This window comes from Ambystoma mexicanum, chromosome 12, assembly GCF_040938575.1.
Source record: "Ambystoma mexicanum isolate Mex_15411 chromosome 12, UKY_AmexF1_1, whole genome shotgun sequence".
NCBI classification, from domain to species: domain Eukaryota; kingdom Metazoa; phylum Chordata; class Amphibia; order Caudata; family Ambystomatidae; genus Ambystoma; species Ambystoma mexicanum.
In genome coordinates, this window is record NC_090936.1 from 237,722,298 (window position 1) to 237,737,561 (window position 15,264).

Below are 15,264 nucleotides of genomic sequence, written 5' to 3' on the forward strand. Positions count from 1 at the left end.
AGTGCATTGAAAGAATATGTTTTTTACAGTACGCATTTTTTGGCGTAGTGTTCATCGCACTTCCACAGTGCACATGTCTGTAATGTCACGAGCTGCACACCAGATATCTGGTTAAACATGAACTTGCAGATCCCAAACTTCATTTAGTACCTTGCTCAACTAGCATGAAGGACTATACACATGCATTTTATTTTTAGAGTTTACATGGTGCAAACTACAACCCTTTAGGCTGCTAGCCTACTGCAAGAGGTGCTGAGTCAAGATACTTTTCTGTGTTATCAGTCTATACAGATGTTTCATTTGGCTCCAACACAAGAGCAAATGTTCAACATAATGGCGGCCATCAAAGGTGTGAAGCTCAACAAGGCACTTTCAATGAGTCCAGATTTTCAGAGGCTCACCGGCCTGGGAGTCGGAGTAGAGACATCTAAAATGGAAGACCTTAATCATTCAGAAATTCACGTGATGTTGCACACAATCAAAGCATTTCAGTTGCCCAAACTCCGAGCCAATAGATGGAATAGAGTGCCGGACAACCCAACTCGCAAAGCTGCACACTTTGCAGCAACTCTGCAGCAAAGTAGAAGACATACAAAGGATATTGAAATAGGATTTGACGCATTGCGTGTCTCTTGAACAGGAAAGAAATTCTATTCGGATTATAATTGCAGTTGATATACATTGGTTAATGAAAATGTTTTCCTCACATGGAAGGACCAGTTATGAACACGTCCAGGATAAAATTAAGGTTCTAAGGGCATCTTCAAGAACGTTTCGTTTGCAAGTCTGCATTGATTGAGTGTTTTCTATACATCACAGCGTTCCCCATTAAGCTTTGAAAGTTGTGTATCTGAAAACTCTTCACATGAAGTTCCAAACATGTTGGTCCGGCAGGATAGCGCAACCGTAAAATGGAAGGGGCAGGAAACCTGATCCTTTCAACTCTAGCGAGTTCTATTCCCACCTGGGATCTACTCGGTTGTCCATGAATTAAAAGAAAATTAAAAAAACGAATGGAGAAACAACCACATTTTTTGGGGTGAAAAACCAAAATTCCTACTTGCTTTTTGCACTTCTTTTTTTCTAATTAAAAAAATCCTTACCTTAACTAATACGCTTACTCCACCCTACCCTTATATTTTAATAAAAATGTACCAAAATTGTGAAAGAGTCGGCTCAAAAATTCAGCAATTTCCTCCTCGTTTTTTGTGATACGATAATTTCTATGGATACCGATCTACTCACCCTTCCCTAGCTGGAAATATAAATTCAACTTCACTGCGGATTAATTATTGTGCTTTCTTGACCCGCTCAGAAATCCACAGAAGCGCGCCAAATGCTATCAACCAAACGTCGATAAAGAAATTAATGGTTAAGTTTGATACATTGATAATCCAACAGCAATATTGTTTGATCAAGTTTGGCTTTTTTAGGTAAGCTCTCTAGTTTTTAGTATTCTCTTCAAAGGTTATCAGGATTTGTTAAAGTCACAACGGAACATCCCTATGGTGTCACTCGGCATTCTGCGCATTTCAAGTCAACATAACAATACCACATATGTAGTGTAATGTGTTTTGCTTTTGGGAACTTGCCGTTTCATTCCGTTTCACCACACACAGCATTGAAAATAAAAAGAGAAGCAGGCACATATGCTTCTTCTTATCCAGGACATGTTTGATGCATCTTTGACATGGATGAGGAATCGCTGTCGTGCTTAGTGTAATTAGCATTTGGAATATGTCATGTCACGTTTTTCTTTGTGACTTATCATGACTGAAAGGCCAGACAGATTAACGACTTTGGGACTTGTTAGTGAGTGACATTAAAAGATGCTAACAGCTGTGCACATGATTGCTACTGATTTAGCCAAAATACGCACAGTAGCCAATTGATTGTCCTCAACAGTAACATATTGTTGCTTACTACAGATTTATCCAATCGTCGGAAAGCCTTGCGTAACAGTACTCCCCCAGTCCCTTGTGAACAATCCGCGTATATACCGCACAGGATATATGATTTGGGGCATCCAGTTTTCTTTACTATCTTCTTTTTACGTTGCATATGTAATGATTTAAGTTGCTTGGTATTGAAGAAGTGCCTAGTGGGTCGAAACATGCGTTTCCTGGTGTTTACTTTGATGTGTTTGATTTTAAGCACCACATGCTCGTTACATATACTGATAAAGAAGCTTTTTTTAACAATTCGTATCATACGTAGTATTTGTTTTATTGGATTGTTCAACTCTGGGTGTCTAGGTGGTTTAGGTTTGTCTTGGGTTGCAATGTAGCAAACTTTTAGCTGCCAAGTGGACCCATTCCCAGTCTGAATTCTTACCCCAATCCCCTCTTTTAAAACGCATTGATTTGAATTTCAGATCTTGGATTTTTATTTTACCCTTCTCCAATGGTGGGTCTGAAAGAGCTGGCATACAGGTCCTATTGACTGAAAATCCAGGACTCCATGAAGGATTTACTTGGCAGGTATGCACCCTGGAGCAAGTGGAAGCTCAGAGGCTTTATAGACACCCAGTTAGCAGAAGCAATAGTTCCCCCTATAGTGTAACCATAACCTTATGTTTTGCGGACATTTTATGAATTTCGTGGCATAACTCAGTATTTTTGTCTGCGACATTGGGACATTGACACCTACATAGTTATATATGAATAGTGCCGATTTCAGCCCGTTGACATTTATGGTGTTGGTGGGGGTACTGAGAAACTGGTGAAGACATACAAGTTGCGTGCTATACCCCCAGAAACAGGTCTATATTACTGAATTTCAACACATTGCCATGTACAGTGTCAGTGATGCAGCGAATAACTCGAACATGACCTTGCAACCCACATTCTGCCATTCTTGCCAAACATCTTCTTTTCTTTTCCTTCCTAGTGGATAGGGAGGGTGCTGATCATGCCGCGGCACAACTATATCCTCTCCTTTGCCCTCTTCTACAACCGTAGCCGACTGCACCGTTTTGAGGTTCATTGGGTGCTCTCACATCCGGCACTCATGTGAACTGAATGCCGAAGAGCCGACTGACACATGGTTCCCTTGTGATGGGCTGCTCTCCACAGTGGGCACAAGGTGCATCCACCTCGTTCTCACCTGATGTAAATTCACGCATGTATTTGAAAAGAACAAGCTGGAGCACCCAAAGTTTCTTGAGTCACAACACAAAATATGGGCGCTGAGCAGGCGTTTGAGTGTTTGCAGTTGTTTTGTCTCAGTTAGTTTTTCACTATCCCGCCAACACTGCACATGGTAAAGTGCTGGAATTTGGTACTAGAGGACCCTTGGTTATCTGTCATAGTAGTCCAAAAGTGCATGCTAATACTCTCAAACACTGGAGCTATAGCACAAAATGTGGGTCAGCAGTGGGCATTTGTTTTGATGTGAAATATTATGTTCGAGTTATTCGCTGCATCACTGACACTGTACATGGCAATGTGTTGAAATTCAGTAATATAGACCTGTTTCTGGGGGTATAGCACGCAACTTGTATGTCTTCACCAGTTTCTCACTACCCCCACCAACACCATAAATGTCAACGGGCTGAAATCGGCACTATTCATATATAACTATGTAGGTGTCAATGTCCCAATGTCGCAGACAAAAATACTGAGTTATGCCACGAAATTCATAAAATGTCCGCAAAACATAAAGTTATGGTTACACTATAGGGGGAACTATTGCTTCTGCTAACTGGGTGTCTATAAAGCCTCTGAGCTTCCACTTGCTCCAGGGTGCATACCTGCCAAGTAAACAGTCTATCAGAGGTCCTCATCCGACATTGTGAATCAACGTAAAAGGGGAGCATGTGACGCACCAAGAGAAACAAAGAAACATACTTTTATATTTCTCTTTAAAATGTTCTAGACATAAACCTGGAGGAAAGCCGCCATGAGGCCTAGCCTGTATTCAGGGCTTCGAATAACAGCCATTCAGAGAAACAATACACTTGGAAGACAATGGCTAAAATAGAACTAAAAGCCTATTTTGGCCTTTTGTTACTGTATGGTAGGTTCGTGGCGAACCACAAAGCTCACAAGGAATTATGGTCAGAGCACTGGGGATGCCTACATTTCAAAGCCATGATGAGTCTCCAAAGGTTTGAAAGACTCAAAAGGTGGAGCTGGCTGAATGTCCCCTGTCCAAAGATCTGAAAAATGTGGGCGCTGGAATGCAGCCTAGGATGATGTCGCATTTTAGTAGGTTCTCTTTTTGGGGGGATTTGAAGGATGTAAAATAATTATCTCCTATTAACCAAAAAAGGGTATGCTGTGATTCTCCTACTATCAAAAATGAACTGTGAGTGAGAAGTTAAAGAACATCAGAAAAAGCCAAACATCTAAATGCACTTTAATGCAACGAAGAGTGGTGTGGACAAAATTGACCAGCAGTTGGCTGTCATCTCTTTTTCTACAATATTCACAACGTTTTTTACAGCATAGTGGTCCTTGCAAGCTAGATCATCTAGATGTTGCACAGTCCACAGTAGAGGCCCAGTGTTCTGAAAGGAGCCTGGTGCATGTTTCCTACCGGTCTGAGGGAAGAGCTGATGGATTGGGCATTCAAATGGAGAATATTGAATACCTGGGTGAACCATACGAACAAGGGAGCATAAGCTGCCCTGGGCTCTTCCCTTGCACCCTTCTGCCCATCAGCAGGTGTTACAAAAGCACATGTTTACCATTGCTACAAGTGCATTTTATATTTGTATTTGTATTTATTTGAAGTACAGGGATATCAACTTTGAATAGAAATAACTCACAATAAAGAATGTACAGATGGTGGAGACATTGCCATGAAGGGTACCTGTACAATAGCTCGAAGATGATATGATATGATATGGCATTTGTAACGCGCCTATACACAAATGTTTCAAGATGTGACGATGCAAGGGAGGCAGGTAGGAAAGAGTCAACGATCTTACTAGGCCAAGTGACATTGAGATCGCGCAAGTGCAGAACAGGTGCTTCAAATATTTAGAGCATTGTATAAAAATACACAATTGCATTATCAAGCATCACCGGAGGGAGTTGTGGAGTCAGGTAGGGAGAATGGGGTAGTGGGCATGGGGAGCTCCGCTTTAGCAAGTAAGTGAAATTTAAGATGAGCTTTGAAGAGATCCAAAGTTGGGCTGGCTTTGACTGTGATGGGCAGCATGTTTTAGTGGAATGAGGTAAGTAGGGAGAAAGGCAAAAGCCAGAAGACGCACAGGTGGGCACGGGGCAGTGAGGTTGAATGCAGAGAACTAGCAGAGGAAATACAATAATGAGTGAACACATATAGAATTAGACAGACTGGTACTAAAAAGCAAGACCATTGATAGCTTTGTACACTAGGAAACAAAACATGAAAGGGCAGTGAGTGGGAGGGCTTTGGATAGGTTGCAGAGAGTGTGGATACCAATGTTGATGACTTTGTCAAGATTGAGGAAAAAGGTGAGTCGTAGGCCTGAGCAGAAGTCAAGTTTGCTGAGCATGAGGGTGGAGATTAGAGTTTTTGTAGAGTGGAGATATGGGAGTGGATTGGAGTGAAGGCACTGGAAGCCTATAGAAAGAGGAATTTCTTTTTTTAAAGAGTTCTACATGAAGCAGTAAGAGTCATTCAGTGATACATTGCAGTGAGACAGTTGGTAATCTGTTCCGAAATGGTTGGGGTGAAGGAGAGAAAGGTTAAAAATATCTGAGTGTCAAAGGGTGAGATGAGTCTTCATAGGGCAGAGGTATAGAAGAGCACAGACAAAGAAATGACCTTTGCGAGACACTGACAGGGGGTGGGTTGGGGGTCGAATTTTGTGAGTTCAAGGAGTTTTGAAAGGTTTGGCCTTGTATGTATCAGATAATCCAAGCTTTAGCAGGTTTGTGAAACTCAAGGTCATGGAGATTGAGGCAAAGTGGGGAGTGGTTGGCAATGTCAATTGTGGCAGAGAAGTCCAAACGGATGCGAATAGAAGAGAATGTGGCATGGTGAGCATCAGAAAAAAGGTTAGAGACATGCATTAGTGCAATCTCAGTGGAGTGTTTTCTGTGGAAGCCAGATTGAAGTGGATCTCCAAGGCCATTATACTCAAGTTACTTAGTGATCTGACTAAAGACCACTTACTCAAGGACCTTTGAATAACAGGGAAGGCGGGAAACTGGGCAATAGTTTGCTGGGACATTTGGGAGGCAGAGGATTTGGTGAATAGGGGAAAGACAGTTGCAGATTTTAAGGATGCAGGGAAGAGAGAGAATAAAAAGATCGGAATGATATGGGCAGGTGATTAAGACAAAGTCTTTGACAATTTGAGGCGCAAAAGGGTTCATAGCTGCACAAGACAGGTTGGCACTGCAAAGTATGGCTGTTAATTCAATAGGACAGTTAGAGGAAAAGAAGTGGTAGGAGGGAGAGATAGTCGGCAGAAGGAGGGTTGGCAAGGCCGAGAGAATAGGTGTGAGAGTATTACAAATGTTGAGAATTTAGGGGGCAAGAAGTGAGCAAAGTCATTAGCAGAAAGAGAGTAGATGGGGTATTGGCTTGGGAGGTATGAGTAAAGTTTGGATGGTATATGAAGGTTTGTGGGGTGCATGCAAAGGGAGATTAGCTTTGTGAAGTAGGAGGCTTTGGCAGAGTCCAGTGCAGAGGTGAGAGCAGCAAGAGAATGTATTTAGGCTAGGGTCCGTAATTTGTTCCAGAATTATAGGTCATGGTGCATGTTTGTTTTGACAGTGTGAATTTCAGAGGTGATGAAGGGCTGAGGAAGGGGAAGGGAAAGTATGAGCCTGGTAGTGTTGGTGAAATGGAGTCAGGAGTTCAAAGTGAAAGTCGGAATAGCATGTAATGCAGAATGGAAGAGGCATGAATAGGGAAGAGAGAAAGGATAATGGTCCTCATATCATAAAGGAAAGGGGAATGACAGGTCTTCCTGAATTTTCTCTTAGTCATTGACGAGTGGTTATGAGGAGTAGAGGATGGAAGGCCTGAAATGTTCAAGTGAACAATGGAGTAATTAGAGGGAGAGTGGGTCAATAGCAAGGTGTGAGGAGGAGAGTAGAGAAAAGAGAAAGACAAGGTCAAGAAAGTTCACACCAACGTGGGTAGGCAGGGCGTGGAGGCGGCAGAACGTGTGGTCAGAAAGGATTGAGTTAAGTTCAATGCAGGGGTCTGCAGACAGCTTTGGAAGGTTAAAGTTCCCCAGCAGGACAGTAAGGTTATCTGTAGGAAGTGAGCGAATGAGAGGGCTCACATCAGGGAAGAAGTTGAGCGGACCAGGGAGTCAATTGCGAGCCAGAGCACTGAGCGGAGTTAGGGGTCAGTGTTGAGGGCTTTATTGATAAGAAACCCCCACACCTCCACCATTCTAAACAGAGTCAGTGTGGAGAGTTGCTATTGTAGTAGAGTCATGAGGGGAGATTCAGGCTTCTGTGATAGGAAGCAATGAGAGTTGTGGGTAATAAGAGTGGATGTGGTCAGTTATGTAGGAATACATATTGTAGAGGGTGTGTGCATTACAGAGACCAAGCAAACTAGTGTTAAGAGGTGGGAATAGGTGCAGGTGTTGTGAGGTAGTCCAGGGGGATAGATGAGATTGGAAGTCCTGGGAGAAAGGGAATATCTTGTGTGAGTGGTGCGGTTGGGGAAATGGGGAGGCCATAGAGTGAGGCAAAAGTTGGGGAAGGAGAAGAGCGACTAGATGGAGAAATAGAGCAAAGTCAATGTGTATTATGGAGGGAAACCGAAATAAGCATTTGAAGACCATGAAGGGTGCACCCCGAGAGAGAGAGAGAAAGAGAGAGAGAATAGTTGAGTGAGCGAAAAGGGAAATGGTGGATGGTTTGCTGAGAAGCGCAAGTTCTGAGTTGGGTTAGAATGGGGTTGCAGGTAACCAAACAACACTTAACAGACCAAAAACAGTAATGTTCTGCAGTCAATGGATGAAAGGTTCCCTGTGCATGGAAGCAGGGGTCAGGCAAAGGGTGAGATTGGTGATGTCCTGGATTAAGCAGGGGTTCAAGCCCTAGGCTCTTTCCAGCCAGAACATGAAAAAAGAGGGTGATGCCTTCAGCAGCTTTTGACCCTTGCCTACAAACGCTGAGGCTGCAACGAAGGGGAGACTGAATAAGGGAGACAGTGTGTAATGTGGCCCCCTGGGAGCCAATCACAGTGGTCCAGGTGGCTTTCAGACTTGCAGGCAGGGTGCTTGCTGTTGTAGGTCCAGGGAGATTTGTTTTGCAAGCAGATGTCTCAGGTGACCAGAGTTCTCTGGGAAAGCAGGATGTGGCCAAGAAATGAAAAGAGCTTAAGAGAGCACATGCACAATAACAGTTTTTGGGACAGAGCATGTCCCACATCGCAGGATTAGCCCGTATTTTGGAAAACAGGATGTTAGAAATTCAGGGTAAACAAAATATTTATACATTCTAATATGTTGTTCTACTTGGTTATTGGTCATATAAACACAGTCATAATAAATATTTAATAAAAGTTGCATTTTCAATCCAAGTCACTTTGATTACTTTGCATGCATTCCGATATCAAGGCATGGAATATACTACACATTGTCCCAATTTATGAGTAGTTTTTAGTTTATACATTAGGCATTTAGGTATATTGGGACCCATACTAACTTTATGTAAAACAGAAATTGAAAATCCACATATCTTATACACCGGAAAGCAGAGTATCTTACTTATACACAACAGCTGTAATATATTGAATATCCCACAACACAAGATTAGTTGAAAGATTGGTAGCACAAGGTAAGAGTTAAAAAAGAGGTAATTCATCTCTTAAGTGCTACAACTTGTCATTGGAAAGGCACACCTTGTTGGCGTACAAAGGCACACTTGATATGATATGATGAGTAATTTATAATGTGCCTGTACACAAGTGTTTCTAGGCACAACAAGACAGGGTAGGGAAGACAGAGGGAGGACAAAATAAACAATCTTATTAGGCCTTGTGTCATTCAGATCGTGCATGTGCAGGGGGGGAGGGAGAGGAAAAGTGCCAGGGGAGCGAAGGGGAAAGTGCAGTCGGGGCTGATGGCTCTGGGTAAGTGCAAGGAGGCAGGGGACTGTAGGGTTACAGATAAAACCTCTAAGTGTGCAGTTGCCACGGAGGGCTTGGGGGGCCAATGAGGTACAGAAGAAGGACAGGCAACCAGTCAGTGCAGAAGCAGGTAAGTCAGCAGGGAAGAGTGACAGAGAAATTAGAAGCGGCAAGGAAGGTCTTGAGCTGCTTCCGGAACCTTATGCAGACCTGTTCAAGTTTGAGAAGGGTAGGGAGGCCGTTCCAGAGGGAGGCACCTACAAAGGAGAGAGATCTATCCCCCACTCTATGCCTGGATAAGCATCTGATCCTCAGAGAGAGGGAGGTGGCTGAGCAAAGGGCTCGAGAAGGAAGGTGTTTAGGAAGAGAGAGCACTACGGGCCACAACCCCAGAAAACATTGTGGACAATGCAGAGGGTCTTGAACTTGATCCTTGCAGCCAGCGGGAGCCAGTGGAGAGATTTCAGGGCTGGAAGGATACGATCCCTGAGCTTCAGGCCAAGGACACATCTTGCAGTCCTGTTCCGGATTAGCTGCAGAGGGTGGAGAGTGGAGGAAGGCAGATTTAGAAAGAGGCTGTTGCAGTATTCCACCCTAGAGACAACCAGGGCTCTGGACACAGTGAGCTTCTGGGGGAAAGTGACAAAAGGAAGAATACCTCTGAGGAGGTGCAGCTAGTAGTGGGCCTTCTTAGCAAGGTCTGTGATGTGAGGAGAGGAGAGAAGGAGATAGTGGAGTTGAAGATGACTCACAGATTTTGTGCCTCACAGGAAGGCATAGGGAGAGGGGCCAAGGAGGGCGGTCAGACAGCAAGAAAGAAAGTGGGAGCAGGGGTCCCAATGAGAAGGATCTCAGTCTAACTGGGATTAATGCAGAGATGTTTGGAGGTTCATCATGCCTGAATCGTGGATGGACAGTCAGGGATCAGCGAGAGAGGAAAGGAGACTGGGGGGAGCCTGAAAGAGAGCTGAGTGTCATCCGCATAGCACTGAAAGTTAGAGGAGTAGGTAGAGATGAGGTGGGCCAAATGATATGATAGGTTATTTATAACACGCTTAATACCCAGAGGTTTCTAAGCGCGGACCTGGGGATCGAACCTGTGCTGCTCCGTGTCATCTTGCTTTCTGAGGCGAGCACGTTGCCCTGAGCTATCCTCCTGAGACAGTAGTAGACGTTGAAAAGCCAGGGTGAGAGGTTAGAGCCTTGGGAACACCACATGTGGAGAGGGAAGTGACGGAGAGAAAGAGTCCAAGGTGGACCTGGGAGGGTCGGTCCAGGAGGGTGGAGGTCAAAAAAGCTAGGGCCTGGTCCGTGATGCCCAGGTTCTCACAGAGACGATTGATGAGGGTGGCTTGATTGACCGTGTTGAAAGCAGAGGAAAGATCAAGTAGAATGAGGACAGACGGAAGGCTTGAGTTGAGATTAGAAAGCAGATCTTCACAGGTGTTCAGGAGAGCAGTTATTGTGCCTCTGGCTGCTCTGAAGCCAGACTGATGGTCGTGGAGACAACCAACCGGTTCTGTGTGGAGAGTAAGCTGGCAGATGGCCAGCTTTTCCAAATGTTTGCCCAGGAAAAGAGTTATAAAGATCAGGTTGTAGTTTGTCAGATAGGAAGGATCGACAGAAGTCTCCTTAAGGAGGGGGTGCACAAGGGAGTGCTTTAGTGGGGAGGGGAACGTTCCAGTGGCAAAAGAGTGATTGCAGAAATCGGCCAAGGCTCGAGCAAGGGTGTTGATGTGGTCCTTGATGGTTCTGGAGGAGCATGGGAGCACCTGCTTGGACGATACTTTTATACATCGGACTTGTCTAGAAACATTGTCAGGAGTGATCACAGATAAAGAGGAGAAAGGAGGAGGAGAAGGAGAGGTGGCCAGACAGGGGCCAAGAGAGGCAGAGGTGGTGGAGGAGGAGAGAGTGGAATGGATGTCCCGTGTTTTAGTGGTATAGTGAGAAGCCAGAGTCATGCATACCACCCGAGAGGGAACAGAAGAGTTGGAGACTGCATCGTTGCAGATTTTGTAGAGGTTGGTCATTTTGTTAGAGGCTGCAGAGATGCAGGCTTGGATGTGGGCTCTCTTCTTGGACAGGACCGAGAATCTGTGTTGCTTTTGGAGCAGGCTGAAAGCCAGTTTGTCAGAGGATGCGCCTGATGCCCTCCACTTCCTCTCAGCCACCCTGGCCTTGTGTTTTAGGGTGGCAAGGGCAGAGTCATACCAAGAGTTGCACTTGGAGGTAGGCTTCAGATGGATTCTCACAATATGGGCAAGGACATCCAGAGTGTTAGAGATAGCGAGATGCAAGTTAGAGAGGGCTGTGGCAGAGTGTAAATCAGCCTAAGGAGTAGGAGTAGGAGAGAAAGTAGCAGCAAAGGCCTCCACTGACACACGCTTCTTGGGCCAGATGGCCAAGAAGGTAGGTGGCAGTGCTGGGCTCATCTTCACCTGGGGGACAGAGAGCTTAAGGTGGGAGGAGAAAGGGGTCAGTCCAAGAGAGAGGAGTGGTGAGAGGGTTTGAGAGGGTGATGTCTGAAGAGATGAGAACCTCCAAGGTGTGCCCGGCGTAGTGTGTGGGGCCAGAGGGTAGAATAGAGAGAGTGTTGCAGAGATTTCGGAAGAGCCCCAAGGTGTGATTAGAAGCATCCAGATGGATGTTGAGGTCTCTGAGGAGGAGAAGTTGAGAGGTCAGCCCACTCAGAGAGGAAGAGCGTGACCTGGCCAAATGGCCTGTAAATAGTGGCCACAGTCAGAGAGAGATCAGGAGAGCAGGCATTCAAAGGAGGAGTAGGCCTGCCTAGGAATGACAGAAGCAGGGACCCATGCTGGAAAGATCAGAGCTACTCCACCTCCAGGTGGTGAGATCGAGGACATACAGGTCCAGTTCTACAAGGAGGTGGCAGATGTCAGAGGAGTGTTTGACAGCAGAGCGAAAGTTGAGAGTAGCGACGTGGAGCAGGTTGCCACATTTCAAAGACTTCCGTGGAGGGGTACAGACTTGAGGAATGCCCTGTGGAGGTGGTAGAGGGGCCTGATAGTGGGAAGAGGAGGAGGAAGGAGATGATACAGTAGCCAGAGATTAAGCAGAGGGTGCCAGAGAGGTGGCAGGAGGAGGAGGTGGCAGAGGAGCCAAGGAGATGCAAGTAGGAGTAGCAGGAAAGGAAGGAAGTTGATAAGACGCATGAGGCGCCTATCAAAAAGGAGGAGATCACGCTGAGTGCCCTGGACCAAGTCAGTGCCATTCAGATAAACATTAATGATGATCTTGGAGGAGTGGAAGGAGGCCAACAGGACCTCCCACCGAGTGCCTCCATTAATGGGAGAGGAGAGAGAACAGAGACCATATGAGGGGTCGATAGGTCTGGAGAGGGAATTACAAAAGGGATGTTGGTGAGAATCTGTATGGAGGAAGCAATGATGTAGGTATCAGCGTTGGGGAGGCCAGGGTTGGAGGCCAAAATGTCCCTCTTGAACTTCTTCCTTTCCAGACTTGGTGAGAGGGATAGGGTAGGAGATAGAGAAGCAGTTAGAGAAGATGGGGAAAACGGAAAGCACCATAGGGGATGTGAGGGGAAGTAGGAGGAGGAGGAAGTGAAGAGAGTGGAAGGACTCATGGCACAGGTGCGCAGAGGGCAGAGATGTCACACAGTAGGGAACACACAGAAGGCGCGGGCAGGAAAACAGTACAAAGTTACTCCCAGGGGTCGGGGCCTCTGGAGTGGCAAGCCTAATGAGACAGATTCCACAGGTGCCACAAAACACCCAGATTCGACTTTCCTAAAAGAGGGACACCAAGCCTAGTTTTTCATACAGCAGCAATGAAAAACACCCAGATTAAACTTTCCTAAAAGATAGAAAAACAGGCCTGATTTCACACAGCAGCAGTGCAAAGCACCCAGGTTCGACTTTCCTGAAAGAGGGAAGAAATGGCAAGTATACTGACAGAGCACTAATGCAGAGAATCAGACTTTCCTGGGGAGAATGAGGGAAGGCTAGATAATTTAATTCACTGGCACATTGAGAAGGAGGCGGACAGTGGGTAAATTATTAGTGGGGTACAGAGGGAGCTGTCCCTGTGACCACCTACCTGATAGATTGCAGTAGGCTGATGGCTGCGTCTGCATTGCTCCCCCGGCGGACACCAGCAGACACCCTCAGGAGCTGCCCTCTTTGAGGCACACAAAAGTGTGAGTGTCCCTTGGAATAAAACCGAAAATGTTTTATGGAACATTAAGCATTCAAGAGGTTGACAATGTATATTAAAATGTATGTCTACTCATCTTCAAAGAATTTGTGGGACATAATGTGCATCTGGTGATTATGTAAATAGTAAAACAAAAGAGGTGATGGCAGAAGGTTCAGAATAACTCTTAACCTCTGGCATTGCTATGGGAAACCCTCCAGACCATTGGTCTTTGCCTGCCAAGTCATTACAAATGGGGAAAGACCATATGCAAATCAGGCTTGGTCATACCCCCAAAAGGGGCAGTCGGATGTAATTGCTAGGTCACATCCATTCTGTATGAGACCACAAGCATCCCCAAACTTGTTTCATCCTCGTTGGGTCTCATCAGTGAGGAGTAGCTTGGGTCTCTAGGCCCAGCAGGCACGGGACCCACGTCTGGGCATACCCGTCCCACTCAGGGTGATTCCAGCAAAACAAAAGGAGTGATGGCTGGAAAGTTTAGAATTAAACTTAACCTTTGGCATTGCTCTGGGCAACCCTCCAGACCATTGTTCTTTGCCTGCCAAGCCATTACAAAAGGGGAAGAATCACATGCAAATCAGGCTTGGTCCTGAGTAGGTCAGAGATAGGAGACGGACCAACTCACATGTTGTTAGACTGTTTCTTGTTTCAAAATTAAATAAGGCCTCCTCTAAACACTATGTCTTTACAATGTCCCTATTCTAAAAAAAATTAAAAAAAATGGGTGCTTGTGAGATCGTCATACAAAGACAACTGTCCTTGGTCGAAATCAGTCTAGCCTAGAATCTGTCTCACCCCTATACAAGGAAGCATAACATACATTTCAGGGATAACATCGGCACAGGTTACAGATCATTTGTGGGAGAACCTTTCTTCATGTCCTAGAAGCCGTGGGCCAATCAATCTTCAAGTGCTGAGACGGTATCTACTGGGCATTCCTTTTGGGCCAAGCATGGCATTCTTGAAGACACATCCACTGAACTCTTTCTCATTTGCTGCTGTTTTTGTTGTTATACAGGCCTTTATGTGACAATGAGCCATTGGGCAATATAAGCAAGACATAAACAATCAATAAATAGCAAAAAATATCAAATCTAAGGCAATATGTTTTTTTTAACATCATTATGTACATAATCAAATCGGTTATCTACAAGGTACATAACAACAGCCACAAGAGTACACAAATGTTAAACATGCAGGAAATTAATCACAATTAGCATAACGCTGGATGTCTGAAAGTCAATTTGTTCAAATGTGTACCAAAACATGATAAAATTATTAAAGTGGTGACACTGAGCAATGCTTTTCTTCTCAACTATGCCCTGTGGATGTACTTCTGTTTCACATTCAACAAGGACAGGCATTGGGTCGATACAATAAGCCAACAAAAGTATTCCTAGCCTGAATTTGAGGAAAAGAGAATGATTAAAATGAGATCTAATAATATCGAGATGCGGCTAGTACCCAAAAGCAAATTTGCAATCCCAGTACCTTAGGCCCATGGTTCTATTACTAAGCTGATCCACTATGATGGCCTCCTCTTTAGCATGAAATTCATTTTTAACTGTCGGCTTTGAGGACATGTCAGTAATGACCGGATCACTCTGCAGTTCAGGATGGGCTATATAATTTGCTGCACACTGTACATGCGTGCACCATGGGAGTGAACGGCCGCCAGCCTGAGTAAAAAGATCCTGGTCTGCATCCCTCTATTATGATAAGTGAGATGATGACCACATCTGTATCCAATATATAAATTGTTTCAGAAACATTAAGCAGTCAATACATCTCAAATTGACCTCATCATGTGGAGGGAATGCCGATATAGTTATCAATTGCTGAGGAAGGTGTGACTGTTATGCAAGCTCAGTATTTATTATATTTCCCAGCACTGAGATTCTTTGGGTTGGAAATTGTAGACGTCTCATCCTTGTCACATGCACTAGTGTCCCCTACAATCCAGAACACTACTTTAGTCTGGGTAGCCTCCTACCACCCTTTGGTCTTTCTCCATTTTGAGGAACAAGG

The 15,264-nt window shown here is 44.9% G+C and overlaps 1 protein-coding gene across 4 annotated transcripts in view; it reads right to left on the minus strand.

Moving 5' to 3' along the window:
* RERG (RAS like estrogen regulated growth inhibitor) overlaps positions 1 to 15,264 on the minus strand; it is an 881,812-nt gene that overhangs the window by 731,198 nt on the left and 135,350 nt on the right. Inside the window, exon 1 of one of the 4 annotated variants that reach the window (XM_069628364.1) lies at positions 13,117 to 13,209. The exons of the other annotated variants lie outside the window; for them this stretch is intronic. Coding sequence (XP_069484465.1) covers positions 13,117 to 13,153 — 37 coding nt within the window. The 5' untranslated portion in view covers positions 13,154 to 13,209. Of the gene's footprint in view, positions 1 to 13,116; positions 13,210 to 15,264 lie in introns of those variants that run through there. 4 annotated transcript variants of the gene reach the window in all.